Source organism: Peromyscus maniculatus, chromosome 4 (genome assembly GCF_049852395.1).
Source record: "Peromyscus maniculatus bairdii isolate BWxNUB_F1_BW_parent chromosome 4, HU_Pman_BW_mat_3.1, whole genome shotgun sequence".
In the NCBI taxonomy this organism is placed as follows: domain Eukaryota; kingdom Metazoa; phylum Chordata; class Mammalia; order Rodentia; family Cricetidae; genus Peromyscus; species Peromyscus maniculatus.
Genome location: NC_134855.1, coordinates 5,582,501 through 5,604,159, shown reverse-complemented (window position 1 = coordinate 5,604,159; position 21,659 = coordinate 5,582,501). Strand labels below are relative to the sequence as shown.

At 44.3% G+C, this 21,659-nt stretch overlaps 1 protein-coding gene across 11 annotated transcripts in view; it reads left to right on the top strand.

The window, feature by feature from the left end:
• Mapkap1 (MAPK associated protein 1) overlaps positions 1-21,659 on the top strand; it is a 216,661-nt gene that overhangs the window by 109,687 nt on the left and 85,315 nt on the right. For 8 of the 11 annotated variants that reach the window (XM_042274816.2, XM_006988721.4, XM_016007181.3 and 5 more), the window contains exons 6-7: positions 936-1,112; positions 12,873-12,982. In XM_042274816.2, coding sequence (XP_042130750.1) covers positions 936-1,112; positions 12,873-12,982 — 287 coding nt within the window. The remainder of the gene's footprint in view (positions 1-935; positions 1,113-12,872; positions 12,983-21,659) is intronic. The other 3 variants (XM_076568835.1, XM_042274818.2, XM_076568832.1) reach the window with 1 other exon arrangement.

Here is a 21,659-nt window from a genome sequence, read left to right as displayed (position 1 = left end):
TGAACCCAGGATTTTATGCATGTTTGACAGGCACTGCCAACTACACCCTTGCCCTCATTTTGGCCTTTAGATTGTGTTGGTGTAGTGTCCTGTCATTGTGAACAAATTGTCTTTTTATTGTCCCTCAAGGGAAAGGTATTTGTTGATTCTAAAAGGGCAAGACTAGAATCTGGAAGTCCTGGCTGGACATGATAGAGAAATGAAACATGTCCAAAAGTAGTCAGAAGGACCAGATGTGAGCATCAGGATAAACCAGGCCATTTGCTTTTATTCAGCTAAGGTTCTGTGGTGTTTGGAATCAGATCCTACCTAAAGAGTTAGTTATTTTTTAGGGAAAGGAGGACTATGTGACTGGTCATGGTTACCAGGCTTATTTGTGCATCAGACCCCACCCCACCCCAGTCCTTTTTCCTGTGTTTGCGACTGTGTTCTTATAGGTACTATAGCGCTTCCTCCCCACTCCTGTATTATGAGCTTCCATTTTTGGTTTTGGTTTGGTTTGGTTTTTGTTTTTTGAGACAGGGTTTCTCTGTGTAGTTCTGGCTGTCCAGGAACTCACTAGTAGACCAATTTGGCCTTGAACTCACAGAGATCCGCCTGCCTCTGCGGCTGGGATTAAAGGTGTGTGTGCCACCATCACCCAGCTAGATAAGGCTGACATCAAATCTCACTTTTCATCTCAGGGATTAAATTCTAGATCTTACTTATCTCTAATAGGTGTTCAGTTTATGTTGGGGAAATGACATAATATGAGGGCACCTGTTGTATTGCCAAGTGTTTTCTCCTTATCAATGAATCAGGAGTTAGGGGTTCTCAATGTTTCCCAGGCTGAGGGTAGAGAGCAGCAGGGTCAGTGTGCTGGCTGGGCTCCATGCCATCTGGTCTGCATGCTCCTTCCCTACAGTACTCATTTGCCTTTATGGTTTTCCTTTCAGTGACAACGTCAGTGCTTACTGCCTGCATATTGCTGAGGATGATGGTGAGGTAGACACAGATTTCCCGCCGCTGGATTCCAATGAGCCCATTCATAAGTTTGGCTTCAGTACTTTGGCCTTGGTTGAAAAGTATTCATCTCCTGGTCTGACATCCAAAGAATCACTCTTTGTTCGAATGTGAGTACTGCTGGCTCTTTTCCTCAGTGTCTCACCCTGACCTTCTAGCATTTTGCATCTAATTCTGGTTTTGAACATCAGGTGAATTATGTGTGGAACATCTGCTCACATGACTACTCGCAGAATTATTTGGGAACATGTGCATTGCTGTTCCATGCTTCTACACCTAGGGTGTGTACAGCCAGGTGTAGTAGACTATGAGGTAGACTGGGAACAGCATGTCCACAGATGACCTCTGGGAGCAGTGGTGACAAGGAGCCTGGGAAGCAGCATTTGGGTTTGCCTCTTTCTAATCAAGGAAATAAACATGCATATTGTGGTCACTTTGCTGTTGTGACTTGAAAAACTTTCCTCTCCAACTAGTTCAAATTCAATTTGATTTTTTCTCAGTTGCCTTCCTTTAGACTATGCTCAGCCTTTTCTGTGCCTTTGTCAGTCTGGTGAAACCTAGAAAACACCTTCTCAGGAAAGTGTGTGTGTGTACATATGTAAAATAAAACCCATTGGAGTACATCTCCTGCATTTGAAAGTCAAACAGATCGGGATGGAGTGATCTATCTAGCCTTACTAGTACATTACCGAATCATCACTCTTAAAGTCTGTTGATTCAGAACAGTGATGAGTCTTCGTGCTGTTTCAGAACTCTGTACCAGTTGTAGCCAACAGTACTGTTAGCTAAGGTGGTCCTGACAGCACCAGCATGGCTCCCTCCACTTCCGCCCAGCGACTGCTGAGGAGTACTGCAGGAGAGGATGAAGGTGATTGTGGTCCTTTTAGTCCACAGAGCTGCTGGGTCCCAGGAGCTGAGGGTGACCCCACACACTCAGGTCTCAGTCGAACCAGGCCTCTGCTGTCCCTCTCCTGGCCATCTCTGGGGGTTAATAGTGATCCCTTTGGCACCCCCTGCTGTTTGGAACCAGCAAATTCATGGTCCAAATAAGGGATTGCCTTGAAGGACTTTCTCCTGTCCCTTTAAAACAGATTCCTTTGTTTGAGACTTAGGAAAATGGAATTGTACAGCATAAGCTATATGAGTATTCTGGATCTTTCTTCCCTTGAGCAAGAACAAACACCAGGCATCTGGGATGAGCTGGGAGCAGCCTCTCCAGCGTCGACAATGGCCACCTCACCTCTCAAGTCAGGTTTGCTCTATATAACAGCATATTTTTTTTCCACATTTTCATTTCTGAGGTACAAAAACAGCAGTTTTATAGAATACTTAGAATAATTTTAAATTACACAGTTTTTAAAATAATTAAAAAATTGTCCAGTGATTCCACCTTTCTAGTCAAACCGGGGTGTCTGCACAATGTGGACCCATTGCTGAGTTTGCTGCTGCTACATTTCTCTGCCTCCCTGTTCCCTACTCAGTGTTCTGTGGACCAAAAGACCTAATGGGGGGTAACTTTCACTGAACATGGCAGGTGGAGGCACTGAAGACTCAAATTTGCCTCCTCAGAGATAGGCAAGACCATCAGCTCCCCAAAGACTGGAAAGGGGCGGATGAACAAGTTTGTGTCCTTGGCACAGCAGAGGACTTTGTGGAGAAGGTGTAGGTGAAGCTTCAGGTCTCTGCCTGCACCTGACCTTAGAGGCTCTCAATCCCAATCCCCACACAGACTCCAGAAACCCACCCTTTCCTCCCAATAAGACAGCACAGGCTTTGAACCTTGGCAAACCTGGGTTCAAGTCTCACTAGCAACTTGCTATGTGATTTTGGCAACCTTACTTTGTTATGCCTTCCTTTCTCTCCTATCAAATCTGGACAATAGGAATGTTCTTAAACATAAGCAATAAATTCTCATAAACTTAGGCTCATTGTTAAACCCCACTGTTTCCCCAGTGCCACTTGAATGTATACAAATATAAAACTTTGGCTATAAAATTCTATAATGTTTTAACTATAAATTCCCTATTATTATTTTTTTTTTTTTTTTTTTTTTGAGACAGGGTTTCTCTGTGTAGCTTTGGCACCTTTTCTTGGAACTCACTCTGTAGACCAGGCTGGCCTCAAACTCACAGAGATCGCCTGCCTCTGCCTCCTGAGTGCTGGGATTAAAGGCGTGTGCCACTGCCACCCAGCTAAATTCCCTATTTTTTCACACAACCTAAAATATGACATTAAATACAAGTAAATGGTAGCATTAATAAAATATAAATTTAATAATCTCAATGCCAGTGTTTGCTAAAAATAAAATTGATGCTGGGTTTAGTGAGAATTAAATGTTTTACTTGTTAACTTGAGTCTTTTGATTTTCATTTTCATGGAAATGTGATTGCCATATTATTTTCCTTTTAAAGAATGAATGGTACTTTTAATTACTAGCACATTATTTTAATTGATTTATAATGTATTCCCCAAATGTAAACCTTCTCTACTAGAAAATTCTTGTTTGCATTTGTCCCATTGTACTTGTTGCTATCGTGCCTAATTCCTATTGTTCTGCCCGTTACAAAACTGAAAGTCCTGTACCCAGAGCAGAGCCCTCTCCTCCTCATCCCCTCCCTCCCATCCCAAGTAAGCCAGGACAGGTGTGGTTCCTGCTTTTGCTGATGGATCTACACAAAGGTGGGCCCACCTGGTACCTGGGCACACATGATTCTGACACCAAAGAACACACATTTTCCAGAGACAGCCTGCCCCAATAAAGCACTGTGTGTGCTCTGAGTTCCCACACCATCTTCCTGTTTAGCAAACTTTGTGTCTGCTTGCAGTGATGAATCTGACCTTTACTATCCATTAGTGATGTTAAGTAGCTCTAGCTGCTACACATGCAGCCCCCACATCTCCCCTATCCCACAAGTTAGCAGACCTCCTGTGAAGGCCAGATAGTAGATGTTTTGGTCCTGTGTGTCAATGGTTTCTGTAGCAACACTCCATTGTAGTGTGAAGGTTACCATAGGCGATGCAGAGGTAGTAGGTATGGCTGGGGTTTGTTTGTCAGCCTCTGGTTCTTTTTAACAGGCTGATTTCCTTTCATTTCTGTCTGATGAGGGCCAGCTGGGTGGAGTGAGGAGCATGGAACCAGAATTGGTATTGATCTAAGCATATGCATATTTATAAAATATGTATATATGTTTATATAATGTGTATATTTATATATTAATTTTTCTTTTAGTTCAATCACATATAGGTCTCCATATAAATACATATGATCTTTGTATGTGTATATGATTTTCATTGAGCTAAAATAAAATACTTAAGTTCTGAAGCTCAGCTTATAAATTTCATAGTTGACTCCTGGAAGAAGGGACTGTGGACCTCAGAAAATGATACTATGCAGATTAATATCAGGGAGAAGGGAGATTTAAATTTAATTTCCTTTCTTTCTATCCTGCAAAGATTATGAATTACTAGATTTTATAATTATTTACATTCTTTTTTTTTTTTTATTATTTTCTGCCCTTATCAGACAGAAGTAAAAAAAGTAACCCTGCTGCAGTGAGCCAGAGGTTGACAATAGTAAAATAGACTTTATTTGTTTGAAGAAAAAAACTTAAATGAATCTCTACTGGAAAAATGTTCTGTGGACATGAATTTGGAGTTGGATGCCTTTTAATACATCTTGTAAGTGAAGCCAGGGCCTAGCTGGTTCCCCATAGGCCTCAAGAAACCCCAGGACATGGAGCTACTGTTTGAGGGAGACTTGATTTCCCTACCAATTTGAAAATTAGGAACTGGCTAACAGAAACAGCTAGCTTTCTAAGCCCATGGGTGGATCAATTTCTAAACTGTCTGTTGATTCTGATTGACTTTAGATAGATTGGGTGTGTGTTGCCTAAGCTGCTTAATCTTCCTACTTTGAAGATTGGTGGACATATCAGGACTCTGGGAAGAAGGGAGAGTGTGGAAAGGAAAAACAAGAGAGGTTGTTTGTTTCTTGAGACAGGTTCTCTTTTATGTAAGGCTGGCCTGGAACTTGGTGAGTAGCCAAAGGTGACTTTGAACTCCTGACCCAGGGCATGCCTGGTTTATATAGTGCTCGGGATCATTCCTAGAGCCTTGTGCCTGCTGGGCAAGCACTCTAGTAACTAAAAATGCAGCCAGCCCTAGGATGTTTTTTGACTGATGTCCAAAGCCAGATGAAAAGCTGTATCTCAGATGGTGCCCAGCATCTGGAGAAGTGCTCCTTGATAGCAGTGACCAAACCAGGACCCAGTGATCCTCTAGAGATATAGTGGTACAAGAAAAGAACCTACCTCATCTGTCTGCTTCTACCCTCCTCCAGCACAGTGCTCACTCACCCAGAACTGGTGAAATGGAATTGAGTTCACAAATGGCAGTGACAAAGCAGACCTTACTATGGAGTGAGGAAGCAGGGTTCCAAGGGAACAAGCATCCAGGCTAATAAAACAGACAGGACCCAGGTCAGATCCGTGTCAGTCAGAGCATTTACACTACCTTCCTTTGTGTTTTCCTTAAATGTTGAATCCAGTAAATGGACATAAGAGTGCAAGTTAATAGAGTCTAGCTACAGTTCTGCTGTGTGGATGAAGATCTACCAGGAGAAGGTGGGAAGCTGGACTGCCTTGAACAGCCAACATGGCCTAGAGGGCTCCCCAAAGCTGCCTAGGGTTCACTTGGCTCTGCCCAAAGGAATGGTGAGCAGCTTTTAAAGAGGCATACCCAGGTTCACTGCTCTTTCCTATGTGAGGACTTTTAAAAGCCTGTAATTTGTAACTTACCTTTTTGATGGTCTCTCCATAATATACCCCAAATGACCAAGTCCTTTATCAAAAGGGACAGCATTAGCTGGAAGCTTCTCCCGCTCTTCAGTGGCATTGCCTTGTGGTCTGTAAAATGGAAAGAGCAAGAAAAACAGAAGAAAAGGCAAACAAACATTTTTTAAGTGTTTAATTTCTGCCTTTATCCCTATAAGCAGCTCCTTTGTAAAACCTTTAAGCTGAGGGTCAGAGCAAGATCAGACAGTTTGGGAAGGGCAGAGCTAAAATGGAATACAAAATAAAAACAAGATGTGTGCTCTTTGTAATCAGGCCTGGCAATCTGGGTATGAATTACTCGGACCAACTGCGTGTTGTTTCTTCCCATTCTGTTGTATTAGCAAACATTTTCATTGTCCAGATTGTCCTCATGTATGGAAATGGAACATATGTAGCCTGCTTAATTTTGTATTTGTAAATCTGACTTGATTTCCTTTTTGGCAAAGGCTATTGTCTGGAGGAAAAAAGATTTTTCTTTGTGTCTGTTTAAAGTGACAGAAATACTGGAACAAGTAATAAAGATAGAAAGAATTAATTACATACTTGTAAGAATTTAAAGGTCAGGCAAACCAAGTATGTGTGTTCTGCTCGCTGGAATGTCTGCCTGCAAAGTATGCCAGGGTATGCCTTACTCGTACAATAAAAGCACACATTTTAGATAGCTATCAATTTACTTCAGTATCCAAAAGTTATACCAGATTGTTGCTGTAGTCACTGTATCTCTTGAATGTTTGGGACGCACATTTCTGAGTTAATGCAGTTTGTTTCATGCTGCAGCCCCCGTGGCTGTGTTCAGTTCCTGTGTCTCATTCTGATTTCCTCTGCTCTCCCTCAGCTTACGTTGGAGTCTGTCAGCTGCTGCTGTGTACATGTCAGGCTAGTGACTCGTAATGTTTATTAATACAGTGTCAGTCTTGCTGCTGAAACAACCGTGATGCTTCAGAAGGTTGCAGTGGAACGAAGCGTCTGATTTCCAGATCCTGTCTGCACTGCATGGTGAATACATTCTCACATGTTACGCAGTTCACTGACCTGACAGCTACAGAACCCCGCCTGGGACCCCATTTCAGCAGGACATATTCGAACAGAAACAGTTTGCAAAACTTTACACACTTAAACTCCTGCCAAGGCAAACTGTTAGCCACTTGAGTTTGTTATAAATACCCAGTGGCAGTGGTTGGAAGTAGCCCACAGTGTGTTTTATATTCTGAACGGAATGTGAATGTCTTTGCGGTTATATAGAGTAGTAAATAATTGAGTTTGATTAGGGAGAGGGACCTCATTATCCCCACCTGTGCCCAGCTGGAAGGGGAGGGTCGAAATGAAGCCATTAGCTGTCTCTCTTACTGGCATCTCAAAGAGCTCAAATACATCTGTGTCTTATTTTCTTTTCTGGCACAATCAGTCGAGCAAGCTAAGCAGGCATGACCAGATTTGGCAAGTCCCAAGGACTCTGGCAAAGATACACAAGGAGAAGGCGGAGGGCAGTCATTTTGGCTTCTCACTGCCCATTAGTCTAGCGAGTTATGTTTTTGGAAAATGTCTGTTTTGAAAAAAAAGTACTTTGTCCAATGTCAAACATCGCATGCTTGCACAATGTGCTTTGATCTTTCAAAAAACGTGGTCAGTGCAATGGGAAACAAACTGTGGCATTCACACTAACGTCAACTCCCTTTGTGGATAAAGTGCTGCCCCAGGGAGTGACTCCAAAGCAGGCATGCTGCAATTATTGCAAGGCTTTCTCTTGCTCATATATTTTCATTTTCTACCTTGGAGTACTGGGGAATGAACACATGGAAGGGGGCCAGAGCAGGTGGCAACCAGAGGAATGTGTCTCCATTGCTGTTGTGAACTGGTCAGGACCAGAGAACAGAGCACACTGTTCTTGGCACCTTTATCCCGCCTCTGGAAGCTGAGACCATGGTTCATGAAACGATGGCAGTTTCCAGGGTCTCTTTAGAAAGGATCTGAGAACCAGCGTATTTGTAAACCTCTCTCACAGGTTGGTCACTGGTTCCCATCTGGGAGATGTATTGCTTTCTGGAAGTCTCATGCTCTCAGCCTCCACTCTAAGCACTAAAAGAGTTTAAAAGAACAGAAAGCAAAAGAACCCACAGACTTCAGAGTCTAGATGTACAGCCAATCTAGGGTTAAATTGTGGCTCCTGCAGGCGTTGTTGCTAACTATATAACTTAGTAACTTGATGTATATCTCCAGGCAGATGTCTTAACCCATTGGTTTCTTGTTATAAAGTGGGACCAATAATAGCACCTGCCCTTCTGCAGGAAAGGGATTATGGGAGCAAGTAAATGCTCAGAAATATTGTTCTTTTACACATCACTCCTTTGTTTGGCTGTTTTCTGAAACAAGATCTCACTGTGCAGCTCAGGTTGGCCTGAAACTTCAAGATCCTTAGCCCCCAAGTGCTAAGTGACAGGTGTTTGCTACCATGCCTGAACATTAGCTATCACCTTTAATAAAAACCAGCTGATGGCTAATATGTTAGTTGTTATTCATTAAGTATTATTTGATAGATGTTATTATAAACACTTTCAAGTCCAAGAATTATTATCATCCCATTTTGCCTGTGAGGAAATGGAGCCAGAGCAACTATATGGCTTACTCAACAAAGGCAAGCTTGACTCCCAGGCAGCCACTGTATTCTATAGGTGGACGTGCTCTGCTGCCTTAGTGGTACTGCCCCTCACCCTGAGGGGGGCGCCTCTGACGTTCCTGGGTGTGGCTCGTCAGGTGTACCGTGTCCCACGTCTGTGTAGAGAGCAGATGTCTGTTGACTGCTTCAGCCTTCCCTCCCACAGACTGTATACGTCAGGTACCATTTTGTTGACTTCTCAGTCTGAACTAGGATGAGTGAGTTCTGCCTCAGGAGACTTTCCTCATTTCTGTGAAATGATATGTGTGCTCTTTTAGGATTGAATGCTTTAATATAGGTTTTAAACAAATTAAAATAATACTAGTCACATAGTAAATGTTCAATAAACAGTAGTTGCTGCTGTTATTTTGAGAATTGTTAAATGGTAAACAGTGTATATTATACAAGTTTAAAACTCTGTAATTCTCACCAAATTTCCCTGCAGTGTGACTGCTTTTCTATTGCCTGCTGTCCTGCCCCCCAAACCACTGAGTTACACTGCTCCTGAGTTTTACTCTATCAAAAGGAAACCTTTGAACACTGATGCCTGTATCAAAGGCTGCTTGCTGACAGTGCCCCTAAATGCTGCCACCAAGCAACTAACCGCACATTTTAATGCCCCCCTGCTGCTATGGGTGTTGAGATCCATTCTATCCTCCCAGTAAACAGTCTTCATGGAAGACAGAGCAGAGAGGGGCTGTATGAGGCCTCTTTTGGGATGGTGACTTGGGTCAAGGCAGATACAGAGAGCCAGCATTAGGAAGCACTTCTCCCTGTTTCCCACCCCCAGTGCCAGGTGCCTAGCATCCATTGTGTATTTTACCCTTGTGACAATTCTGAAGGAAAGGGCCCTCATCTTGGGGGAAGTTGAAGTGCTGGTGTGTCACAGCCTTCTGCTCACAGGGCATCTCACTTTCGGCCCGCCTACACTCCTTCCCAGTGAACTGCCTTCTCGATGGGTGTCCTGCCCTGTCTCTGTCCAGAGAGTTTGCTTTGGGTTGAGGACCTGTGTCTTGTTTCCTGTGTGTCTCTGTCACCTTTGGTTTTACCACTTAGGAAAGCACTCATTGTCTAGGACCGATGCTAGTGTCAGAATTCTGTAGTAAGTCGGAAGTGGTCACATAAGTTTCTAATCCCAGCTCTTCAGAAGTTGAGGTAGGAAGGTCTCAAGTTCAGTGCCAGTCTGGGCTTCATTGCCCGACTATGTCTCAAGCTCCGTCCCCTCCCCCAAAGCCTCTTTGGTGACTGTGGCTTTCGCCAGCACAGAACTGAGCTCCTTGAGTGAGTAATCTCTTTTTAAATGTCTGTGTGTTCTTCAGTGGTTAGCAGACTTGACAGGACCCAGCTTTGAATTGACTAAAACACTCCCGGCAGCATTTAGTCAGCTCTCTGACGTGGAGTTTCATCTTGTACCTACACAGGCAGCCCACAGAGGTGCGGGAGGGCAGCTGTCTCTGCTCAGTGTCCCCAGAATGCCCTGTCCTGAGCCCAGATGCTGGGTCTGTGTGTGACCTACCTGTCTGTCCTGGCTAGATAACCCACACAAGTCCCAGCCAGGAGAAGGCAGACAGGGTTGGCAGTATGTTCTGCCCATGAGTCCATTGTCTTCTCAGTCTCACACCTGATGCCCTCTGTGGAATAAGAGCAGCTCTAAAAGATGTATTGCAGTAGACATTTTAGAAAGCCCATAAAAAACGCTGAATGTGAAGAAATGAGGCAGAAAACCCAGACTGTTTGGAAGTCAAGCTGAGAACTGTGGTAGCAGATCTCCATTTCTGTTTACTAAATAGGAGCCCAACTTAATAGCCACGCCTCGCTGGGTGCTGAGACCACGTGCTCCTGACTTTACCTTCAGAATGCTGTGTGCGTGTGCCACTCAGAAGCCCGTCCTGTGGGGCTGCGCACCCAAGGAAGACCCGAGCTTTGCATTTGTCGGGAGGTAAAGAGGTGGAGTATGGACCTAACAGAAAGAAACTGACTAGATGGGGCTAAGCGTGGTCCACAAGGCAGAGCCACCTCCTCCTCTTAATGTGCACGCTTTTACAGAAATGGAGCCCCAGAGTGAGATAGCACACCCCTTCCTTCTCTGTTGTTTTCATTTTCCTCCCATGAACCCTGCTACCCTGGCTTCAGCTTGGAGGCTGTAAAGGAAGATGGAGAGCCGAGTTACCTCAGAATGATCACTATCGTTAACATTCACGGGTGGTTCACTTATCATTCCTGACTGCACAGACATGGCAGCCTCGCGGAAGCGTCCGCAGGTGTAGCATGGTGATACATATTACATTGTGCCACAATGGATTTATGTATTCTGTAACAAAAGAAAAGTGTAATGAAAAAATACAGAAGGTAATCCTTTATTTCTCCGCCACACAATTTATCAGTAAGGCCTGGGGACGGGCAGTGCCAGGGATTTCCTCCGTTTGCTTTAACCTTGGCACCCAGGTATGTTTCGGTACAATGACAGAAAAATACAGACGGGGTTTTCCTCTGCCTCAGACCTTTTAAAAGGACACTTTGAATTTATGAAAGTTAGTCCAGATACGAAAGTGCCTGTTAAGCTTTTATTCTGCCCTTTGCCTTGGAATGAGGCTGTCAGCTGGCCACAGAACAAGAGCCAGTGCAGCAGTTTACAAACAGGCAGAGTCGACCCTTGTTCAGGTAGCTCCCAGGTGGATGAGAGTCTGTGAGGCCTGGGCCAGTACTAGTTTGCAAATCCCCAAGAACTTGTGTTTCCTTTTGGCCCTACTCATCCATCGCCCAACATATTGTCGCAGATGGAGGACATACTGACTTCTGAGGAGAAAGCCGGGGAAGGCAGATCCGAGTGTGGTTGATTGGCATTTGTTCCAAATACACACTGGCCTAGTGCCAGAGCAAACACCCGCAAGTTTTTAAATGCACAAGGCTCTTTACATATCAGTACTCTTGCCAAAATATCACTTACAGCATCTCTCCCAAAATAGTTTTGTTTTTTTTTTAAAGAGCTATTTCTTATTTTGCTTTGATCAGTAAAATAAACTTTTAAAGATTGTTCTGGGATGGGGTCCAGTTTCTGAGGTAAAGAATGACTGGGGCGCAGGCATGATTCAGTAACAGAGTGTTCAGTAAAATTAGCTCGACAGTTCTCAGGCCTGCTGTTCCATAGCGAGAACTTCACCAAGTTAAAATGGATGCTTCTGCTGGCTAGAGCAGCAGCAGCAGCAGCAGCAGCAGCAGCTTTGTGCTTCTTAACAAATGCAGCGTTGAGGATTAGAGAGCATGCTGTATGGAGACAAGCGCTGTGGAGAGGTCTCTGTTTTAGGGAAACACATTGGGTCCTTGGTTTTGAGATCAGCCCATACATAGCCCCTATAGAGAACTAGCTACCTGGATGGGTCTAACCTGGGCTTCAGACCCTTTCCCAGCCTGATCTATCATTGGGAGGCTTTCTCAGGGCTTGGCTTTTCTTTCAGATTTCTTGTCAGTATTAAGCTCTGCCATGGTTTTTAGCCATGTTCCCCTTTGAGATTCTTATGGGGAAATGGGGGAATGTGGCCAAACTCCTTGTAGCAATTCTGATGTTCTGTAGTTGGAAACTTGGGTCCCATTTTTTTTGCACGAGCTGCTTGGAATTAGCCTGTTTTGTTCCAGTGCCCAAGTGTAGGGGTAGGATTTGTGATACTTGCCACTGCAGTTAACAGCCTCTGTGAAGTTACATCTCACAAAGGCAATGAGCTACTGGTTTTTTTTGTTTTTTGTTTATTTAGCATCCTTGTTTAGTTTCTTTGCAGTTTTTTTTCCTTTTTCAATCTAGATGAACCTCCAACCTCATTTGACTAGAAGCTTGCAAGTAGTATTAAGAGTTTTGTCTTTTCACTTATTTTTGCTTAAACTAATATTTAGTTTGTTTTTTCTAGGACTAAATAAATAAACCATTTATAGTGGCATATACACAGATTGTATATTAAAAGCTGTATAGGCCAGGCATGGTAATACACACTGTTAATCCCAGCAGGTGGAGCTCTGTTGGTTTGAGGCCAACCTGATCTATATAGTGAGACCCTGTCTCAAAACAAACCAAAATAACAACAAAAGGTGGATGGACAGACTGATGTTCTACTACAGTTAAGAGCTTTTTCTTTTTCTCGGGGACACCTAGGGGCTTATTGTGATGATAATATCTGCCTGCACTGAGATCTGCAGACATGAGTCAGGTTCAGTCTCGAACACAGAGATGCGCCTGCTTCTACCTCCCGAGTCCTAGGATTAAAGGTGTATGCCACCAACGTCTGGCAAATTTCTCCAAAACAATCACTAACATTTTTCGTGCTGTTGCTCTGAAGCTTTCCCAGGTGTAGTGGAGACTGTAGTGATAACTCTCTTGCACTTGTCTTTTCCTACAGAAATGCTGCTCATGGATTCTCCCTTATCCAGGTGGACAACACAAAGGTCACCATGAAGGAGATCCTGCTAAAGGCAGTGAAGCGAAGAAAAGGATCCCAGAAAATTTCAGGTGGGTTAGTTAAATTATACCATGGCAATAGAAGCTTAACACTTAGTGAAAAGGCTCTGTGCGGAGGGGTTGGAGGGGGTGTGGTCTGGCTACATAACTTTGGATATCCTTTCTAGAAGGCTGATTAGCAAGCCTACAGTTGGGGGGGGGGGGATGACTTTTTAAAGCTTCCTTTGGACCTCAGAAGGAGCTGGGTCAGTGGCATATGTGAGAAGAACATGTTCAAATCAGTTCTGGGTAGTCCATTAATAATTTGTAGTAAATTAAGACAGAGCTATTTGTGTTTACCATTAGTTAATGTAAACTTGTCTTAAAATCCAAACCAGGGAATTAGAGACATAGCCTAGCAGCAGAGTGCTTGCCTAGCATGTGCATGGTACTGGCTTCTGTCCCCAGCACCACAGGATCAAAACAAAACACTAAACTTGAATCACTGCTTCTAATTTCATATTTTCACACAATTTTACATGAGTATTTTCAGTTACTAGGATTCAGGATATGAGGGGAGGGAAGACAGTCTCTTCATTTTTACTAAATGAGGGCAATCTTACTAAGATGGTTTTAAAAAGATAAATTGTTTGATGCACCCATGCACCTGTTAGTCTCTAACTCCTCATTAACTAACTCTTGTGTAGAAAATAGGCTTGTGCTATTAGATACATGTAAAGGATATAGAACACAAATATTACTAATATTAAGAAACAGTTCCAGCACCTCACCCCTCAAAAAAGGTAACAGCCTAGATAGAAAGCCACCGAAGAGGACTCTTAAAAATTGTGATTAGGATGCTGAAGTGTAGCTCTTCACAATTAATGGCTTCTGGCTGGTGCTGAGGTTGGGAGGGGTGGAGGAGGACACAGTGGTCTTAGGGCTGGCCACCAGGAGTTGGACCATGCCCCAGTGAGTGTATGGGCAGCACAAATTGGACTTGGGGTTTTTTCCCCTTCTTTTTTTTTCGGGGGGGGGGGGCGGCGGGGAGGGTCACATCAGTTGGGGAGAGGACTGGGAAGTGAGTGTGCTCAGGGTTCATGATGTAAAATTCCCAAATAATCAATAAAAATATTATGAAAAAAAAAGAAAGTTATTTTCAAAAATAATCCAAAGGTATATCTATAACAGACTGCTATACTAAAGTCAGCACATATATTGGCAAGTCAAGTATTCTTAGCTTTGTAAGTGAAGAGACTTCTTAAACACCTTTGAGCTCACCTTTTGGAAAGGAAAAGGGCATTTGCACAGCTTGAAGAAAATAGTTGTGTTCTCTTTTTAAGGGGAGGCATATAATCTGTTCCAGATTTAATTAGCTATCTTCAGATGAAAGCTGAAGTTTTAATAAAAGTTAGAAGAGATAACACAGTGAAGGACACGGATGAGCTGTCTCAAGGCCATATTCCAGGGGAACGATAAGAGCTGTAAAAAATGGCAGAGGAGAGCAATTGAATGGAGCAATGAAAATCTGATTCTCATAAAAAAGAGAGAGAGAGAGAGAGATGCTGGTAGGGGCGGTTGTAGATGAGACCTGCTAGCGTCTGCAAGCAATTTGGATGCTTGCCAGGAGTCATTGTTCACCCTCGGCTGTGGCGGCTCCGTCCAGATGTGCCAACTGCACGTTTCGGCTTTTGCCAGCTGACTGCGCCGTTTGATAACCAGCTCTCTGGATGCCCATCACTGGCCGCAGAGATAGAATTAAATGATGATGATCTTCCCACAAGTTGGGAGAGGAAACAATGCATATAAATCTTGATTTCATCTCAGCGTGAGAAGTCTTTATCCATCATCACTCATAATGAACAAGTCGTTAGCTGGGATGAATGGTGTTCTGCTTTTTCCAAACACCTCTTTTGTTCATTTTTTGGGTGACTTTTATCTATTGCATGGGGGTCAAACCTCTTTGCATTTAGGGGATGATTAAAGAGGCACAGCCTCTCCATCCCAGGGGAGAGTAGATGTTTTGGGGATTCCAGGTGCCAATCTAATAGCTTTTAAATAGCTTTAGATACTCAAGGGTATTTAATAAGCACTCACTCTGTAGAATCAGGGGTCTTTACTCTCTACATTTTTTACATAATAGTGAGTTTTGTAACACAATTCTTTATATTCTGAGAGTGCATTGGCTTGAGTTGTCTAGGAAGGGGGTGGAACTTCTCAATAGAATTATCTGCTAGTGTCTGTTTTAAGGCCGTGAACCCCCAATAAACTCAGCGGGTGCAGCTGAGCCGGCGGCCTTCCTCCTGTCTCCACTCTTACACTTGTGTGTCTGTGTCTGTCCCCAGCATCCGTGCTTACTGCACATGCACACAGACATGCACACACACCCGTGCTTCCTTGTGCTCACCTTTCTGTACGCACCCTGCCGTTTTCATTCGTCTTTGCCATACCCTTGGCTAGAGCTGGGGTTGTTATCCAAGACACAGTATCTGTGTCCTTTATTCCTGTCCACACTGCAGAAGCCAGTTGAGACTTACACTTGACATAAATTCCGGTCCGTTTTCTTAAGTCAAAAAGCATTTTAAAGTACACCTTTTTGATTGCTTTAAGAGTCTGTTCTCGCCGGGCGTTGGTGGCGCACGCCTTTAATCCCAGCACTCGGGAGGCAGAGCCAGGCGGATCTCTGTGAGTTCGAGGCCAGCCTGGGCTACCAAGTGAGCTCCAGGAAAGGCGCAAAGCTACACAGAGAAACCCTGTCTCGAAAAAACCAAAAAAAAAAAAAAAAAAAAAAAAAAAAAAAAAAAAAAAAAGAGTCTGTTCTCACAAGTAAAAGGGTCACACCAGTTTGGCAAAGATTTATTTAGGGTTAGCACCAAAGAGGTGGTGTTCGTGCTGTGGTTCCAGTTGTGTTAGGGTCACTCTGCTGAGGAGTGAGCTGCTTTCTGAGGGTGACTAAGGAAGGGAAGAAAAACTGCTTTAGCAGAGGGAGGTGCATCAAGAGCATTTGAGGACGCTCCCAGCCTGGGCAGAGCTGTGTGATTAGCTCTCTCCTCCAACCGCCTGTGCATGGGTTACACTCCTCTCTTCACCACTGTCACATAGCTCAGGTGAGGAGAAAGGGGTGACACTTGAGCAACATGTGAAAGGTGGTGTGAAGCCTGAGAGGCCATCAGAAAGCCAGGCTGGAGGAATGCTTGACTCCTTCCACACATAACTAGCTCCTCTCTGCTTTCTAGTGTAGCTTGATTTTTCCGCCTCGCCCACAGTCAGGACAAACCTCTGTCACCCGCCAGTCCCACAGTCGCTCAGACCCAACCAAATAAACACAGACACTTATATTGCTTTCAAACCGCATGGCCGTGGCAGGCTTCCTGCTAACTGTCCTTATCTTGCTAACTGTGCTTTTATCTTAAATTGATCCATTTCCATACATCTATACCTTGCCATGTGGCTGGTGGCTTACTGGCGTCTTCACATGCTGCTGGTCATTGCGGCGGCTGCAGCCTCTCTGGTCATTGCGGCGGCTGCAGCGTCTCCTTCTGCCTTTCTGTCCTTTTATCCTGCCTAGCCACGGCCGATCAGGTTTTATTTATTAACCAATCAGAGCAACTTGACATACAGACCATCCCCCAGCACAGCCAAGTGCAGACCATCTCAAACACCTGCACTCAGGCCCATGGTCCTAATCATCCTCTATACGGACCTGCTGGGTAACGCCACAAAGAACCTGAGAATGGGCTCCCACAGGACATACAGAACATCCCACAGCATTCTAGCCTAACCAAGTGGCTTCACTTAATAATAGCAGCATTGGGGTATTGGAATGATCCCGTTATTAAATCAAGTTGTGGACTTAATGACTGTCTCGTATCTAATACTCTCTGGTACTTACGTAGTTTCATTTTTTAAAGAAAAAAAGTAGTAGGTATTGAGAAAAAAGAAAACAAACCCCACAAAATCAGTTTATATATAGCGCTTTGTTAATGGAAACCTTTGGGACTTTAAAATAATTTTTGCTTTTTAGCATAGAATATCATAACTATTGATAAACACTACAGGGGGTTTCCAGTTAATATTCATGTACTCAACTATAGTGATCTTCTCACAGTCGGTCCAGTCTGGTAAGGCACATTTTTAAAGCCTATTTTTAAATGTCTCTTTGAACATTTTTCATTTTATCACTGACCTACTTGACATTTGGAATTTCTTTGCAGCAGCAGAAGTGTGCTGTTAAAAAAAAAAAAAGTAGATAATTCAGTTCTAGAAGAATTAAATAAAACTTGTTTACTGATTTTAATGGTTGAGTGGGAGAGTCTTTGACACAGAGAAGTCAGATCACTGTCAGATCCCTGGATTTAGCCAGTAAACTCCACTGTCCTATGATGTAATGGGTGAAGGCCATAGGTGATCAGTTTCTCCCTTTGTCAGGGTCACCCTTGTGACTGGGGCCTTGAGCTTCCTGGTACTTTGTGTATTGTTGCTGTTGCCTTAGTACTATTGTCCACCAGCTGTCACCAGTCTCCTGAAGCTTGTTGGTGTGACAGAGATGCTGCTGAGGAATGGAAGCATGTCAGTTTCAGCTTTACACCGACACAGTAAGGCAGGTACCTCCCAGTCTACGAGAGGGAGACTTCCAAGTAGGATCTGCCCAGCAGAATAGAGGTCTGTGTGGTGCTGATTCTTGATGCATTCTCATTTTGAAGTGGAGCCACTTTTCTGTTATCTGCTGATAGGGAACAGAAAGCATGCTAACTTTTTCTTAAAAACCTGTTCTTGCCTTTTGAAGTGTAGACATACTTTACTGGCTTGAATTTCTTTCTTTCTTTTTTTTTTTTTAAGTTTTTACAGTATTAATTGCCTTTTGATGTTCATTAATGCTTGTCTCAGGAACTTTCACTTAGAGAAGTGTTAGCTTTGCCAAGGATCTCCTTGACCTCTTTGTTGAGAGTCACAGAGGCAGAATTACCTGCTAGTTGACTGGGCTCCACCACTGCTTCCCAGGCAGTGTTCCCTGAAGTGCACTGGGAGGGGACAGTGGTGGTGGAGGTGAAAAACAGCCACAGGCAGGGCAGGGGATTCTGTGTGATAGACAGATGGCACTCCACTGGGTTCTTCGGACCCTTCGGTTCTCCATTACAATTCATGTCCACCCTGAATGTTGACCCAGTGTGCACTGGTAGCTGTGCTGTGTGTGTGTCTGTTCATCACACTCCTCTCTTCGTTAGACAAGGAGACAGTGGCACGACAAGACGCTTACCAAGGCTAACCTTCTACTCTAGCGGGGAAGGAGACATAAGAGGTAGAGAATAAAAAGAACACAGGCAGAGGAGCTCACTGCACCGCACAGGGAGGGTGCTCAGGGCGTTTCCCTTCCCTGAGAAATGGACATTTGAACAGAACTCCACTTGTACACTGTGGATACTTGAGTTGGAAGGGCACTGCAAGCAGAGGAGTTGCTTACCATATTTCACTGTAAAAACATTCCAGTTTACTGTGCTCTTTAACTGACTTAACTTGTAGTAAAATTGACCCTGAAGAGACATACAACAGGTGCTCACACGGTCCATAGGACCATCATCCTCCTAGTCACAGAGCCACACCCCAGTCATCAGTCTTGGATTTTCCCATGCCAGCTCCCCATGCCATGACCACTAGCAAGACAGGTGAGCTTTACTTCTAGAGCATAGCTTGAATCTGTCCTAGTCACTGTGGCTTTTCATCTGAAACACTGGCACAGGCACCTAATTGGCTTTCCTGCCACTGTTCTTAGCCCTTCCAACATGTGGTCTACACAGCCACCAGAGGGACCTTGTAAAATCGGAAGCTGATCATAGCTGCACCAAACCCTTGGAGGACAACCACCTGCATTCAGAATAAACCCAAACTTATATTGTCAAATACACTGGGGCCCAAAAGAGAGAAAGGACCTCACAGGGACTGCGAGTCCAAAGAAGGGCAAGGACTGGCAATTAGTGGGGAAGAAGGTGCAGCATGGGTGGCATTCTGGTGGACACGGGTCAGGCAGGGTCCTCGACGGGAGAGGGCAGCATCCATGCCCATCTGCAGCCGCAGGAGGCCTCACTTTCATTCCAGACAGGCCTAGAAAATTGAATGTAAATAAATGTGCTATTTACTGGGTGGACATCTGAGGAGCATTTGTGTCAGGAAGGAGTTGGTCTTTGCAGAAACAGGATCTGTTAGGGGGATAGGGAGCTAAGAGCTGTTGGCACCCTGTGCCTTTGTGCTCTTCACAGATATCCTCACTTAAGCTGAGAAGCACAGAGGAAGGTGGTGGTGTGCATGCATACAGATACCTTCAGAAACAGAGAGGAGAAACATGGCACTCTGTGACATCCGGAGCTGTGCTGACCGTGGACACTCGGAGGCTTCCAGGCCTCGTGGTTTTCCTCTGCTCTGGAAGAAGCTAGTTACCCAGATTTCCACAGCTAGTGAGTGGTAAACCTAAATCAGAGCCCAGGCTTCTTTGACCTCAAAGCCCATACTCTTTTTATTTGTACCATGTTGCTTATTAGAACCCTAATGGGAGAACAAATTTAAAATTCTGTAAACAGAAACGTTCGTTGATTGTGAGATCTAAATGCACTAGAGAAGAGCAGCATTTAGAGGAACCCTGTGGTGAATCTCAACATAAAGCCAGGAATTCTTTTTGTAATTGCACAGTTTGTCTGTATTGGTGTCAGTTCTAATGTTTTATGTCTGGCTTTCTTAAAGCAACATACACCTGGCCTGAACTGCCCTATTAAAAAGGAAAACCCAGGGTCTAGGGGTGTGGCTCAGTGGTAGAATACTTGCCAGGAATAGATGAGGCCCTGCATACCATTCCCAGTACCACAAGAGGTGCGGAGCACATATGTGTAATGGAGTCAAGTTTTTAAACTCATGAGCCTGAGACACTCGGTGATGAACTTGTAACACTCATGTAAGTGTCTTCTGGCATTAGGATTGAGCAGAGCCCCACTTCACGTGGAGCTGGAGACCGGAGACCCTTTCTTCTGTGGAAGGAAATAAAGCTTATAAGCGAGGGACCAACATGGAGGCTCCTTGTGCTGGAGCAGATATTCCTAAGAGGAAAGGGCACATAGGAAGGACATCTAAATGGTGGTGTTTGGTTTTGCAAAAGGCAGTCATTTCTGCAGACAGCTGCTCCTCATGAAAAAGTAAGTAATGCTGGCGCCACTCACGCATGGGAGCTGAGTAAGAAGTAAAGATTCAACACTCGGAGGGGCCCTGTGGGAAAAGGCGAGAGTAAATTAGGATTGCTAGGTGTTTAAATGTGTAACTGAGAAGTGCCCCAGGCAGGAAGCTTCTAGTTAAATATTCTTCCTCGACACCTCTCTCTGCCTCTTTATCTTGTTGTTTCTTCTCACCTGAGCCTCCCTCTGTCTGGAGTGCTCGGAGGCTCCTGATGGATCTTCTCTAGTATAGCACAGAGCACGTTAAAGATGGCATTGCAGTCAACTATTTTATCCAGAAAGCCTGGAAATTTAGAGAATTTATGTCAAGCAAAAATCTTTTGGAACCACTTTAGAGACCCAATTATTTTAGAAGGGTGTTATGAGCTCTCACAACTGCCACATCAGAGCGACTTGAAATACATCATTCGCCAAAACTGCATTTGACCAGCACTTACTCTTCCTGCTAGTCGCTAATCTTTCAGAAGTTCCTTTTCCATTACAAAATCTATTCATTCACTTCATCCAGGCCAGTCACAGCACGGATTAGATTAATGAAAAGGCAAAAGGGAAGGAAGAGAGAGGACACACACACAGCTAGCTCTGAGACAAGGGCTACTTCCCTGGGTGCACTGGCGATTTAGCTGTAGCTCTCAGGAACTGTTACTGCACTGGATGTGCATATTGATGGTGAGCTGCTGCCTGATTTCAGAAATGCTGAGAAGATCCAAGTGTCTGTTTAGAATGAAAGAACTATGGCACATTTGTGAAGTGCCAACCTACCCTCTCAGCCTCACTCACCTCAGCTCTGATATGAAGAGGGTGAGTAAAGATTCTTCTACACACCAGATGCACTTCAGCCCTGTGGGGCTCTGAGATGCCACTCACTTGGTTTACAGAGGTCATTAAATGCTTCCTCGGTGCCAGTGCCACACTGAAAGATCATAGAAAAAGAGACACTAAAGTGTGGTAAATCTCTTAGAGGGAAGCATCACAGATAAGGAACTGTAATGCTAAAAACTACTGGGTGGGGCAGGGGCCCCAAGCAGAAAGGCTCTGTAGTGATTTCTTCGTCAAACAACATCTTCAGATGCCATGTGGCTAAATGAGAACATCTCAAGCAGAAAAGATGCAGTCAGAGACACAGACACCTTGCAGGAAGGAGGCTATAGAACCTAGACAGGGGTCAGCTCTGGTTAGGCTAGCTCTAGTGGTAGACTCAGATGAAGGAAGTGAGGTCATTTATTAGGACTGATAATGTAGCAGGTGAGTGTAAGCACTAGGGATTTTCTGACACCCAAGAAGCCTGTGATCAGCTGGGGAGGCAGGCAGATAAACAGGCAGCTATAACATCATGAGTATGTGAGGGGAAGGCCTTGGTCCAGTCTTAGGGCATTGGTGAAGATTGAGCATGCTTTCTGACAGAGCCTCTAGCCTCTAGGACAGTGAGAAGGTATGGGATTGATTGGTCAGGCTGATGTATGTTCTTCATACTCTTGGGCAGCTTAGTAGCAGTCTGAGGGTAAGGTGCTCCCTTGGGGCTAGGTCATGTTTGT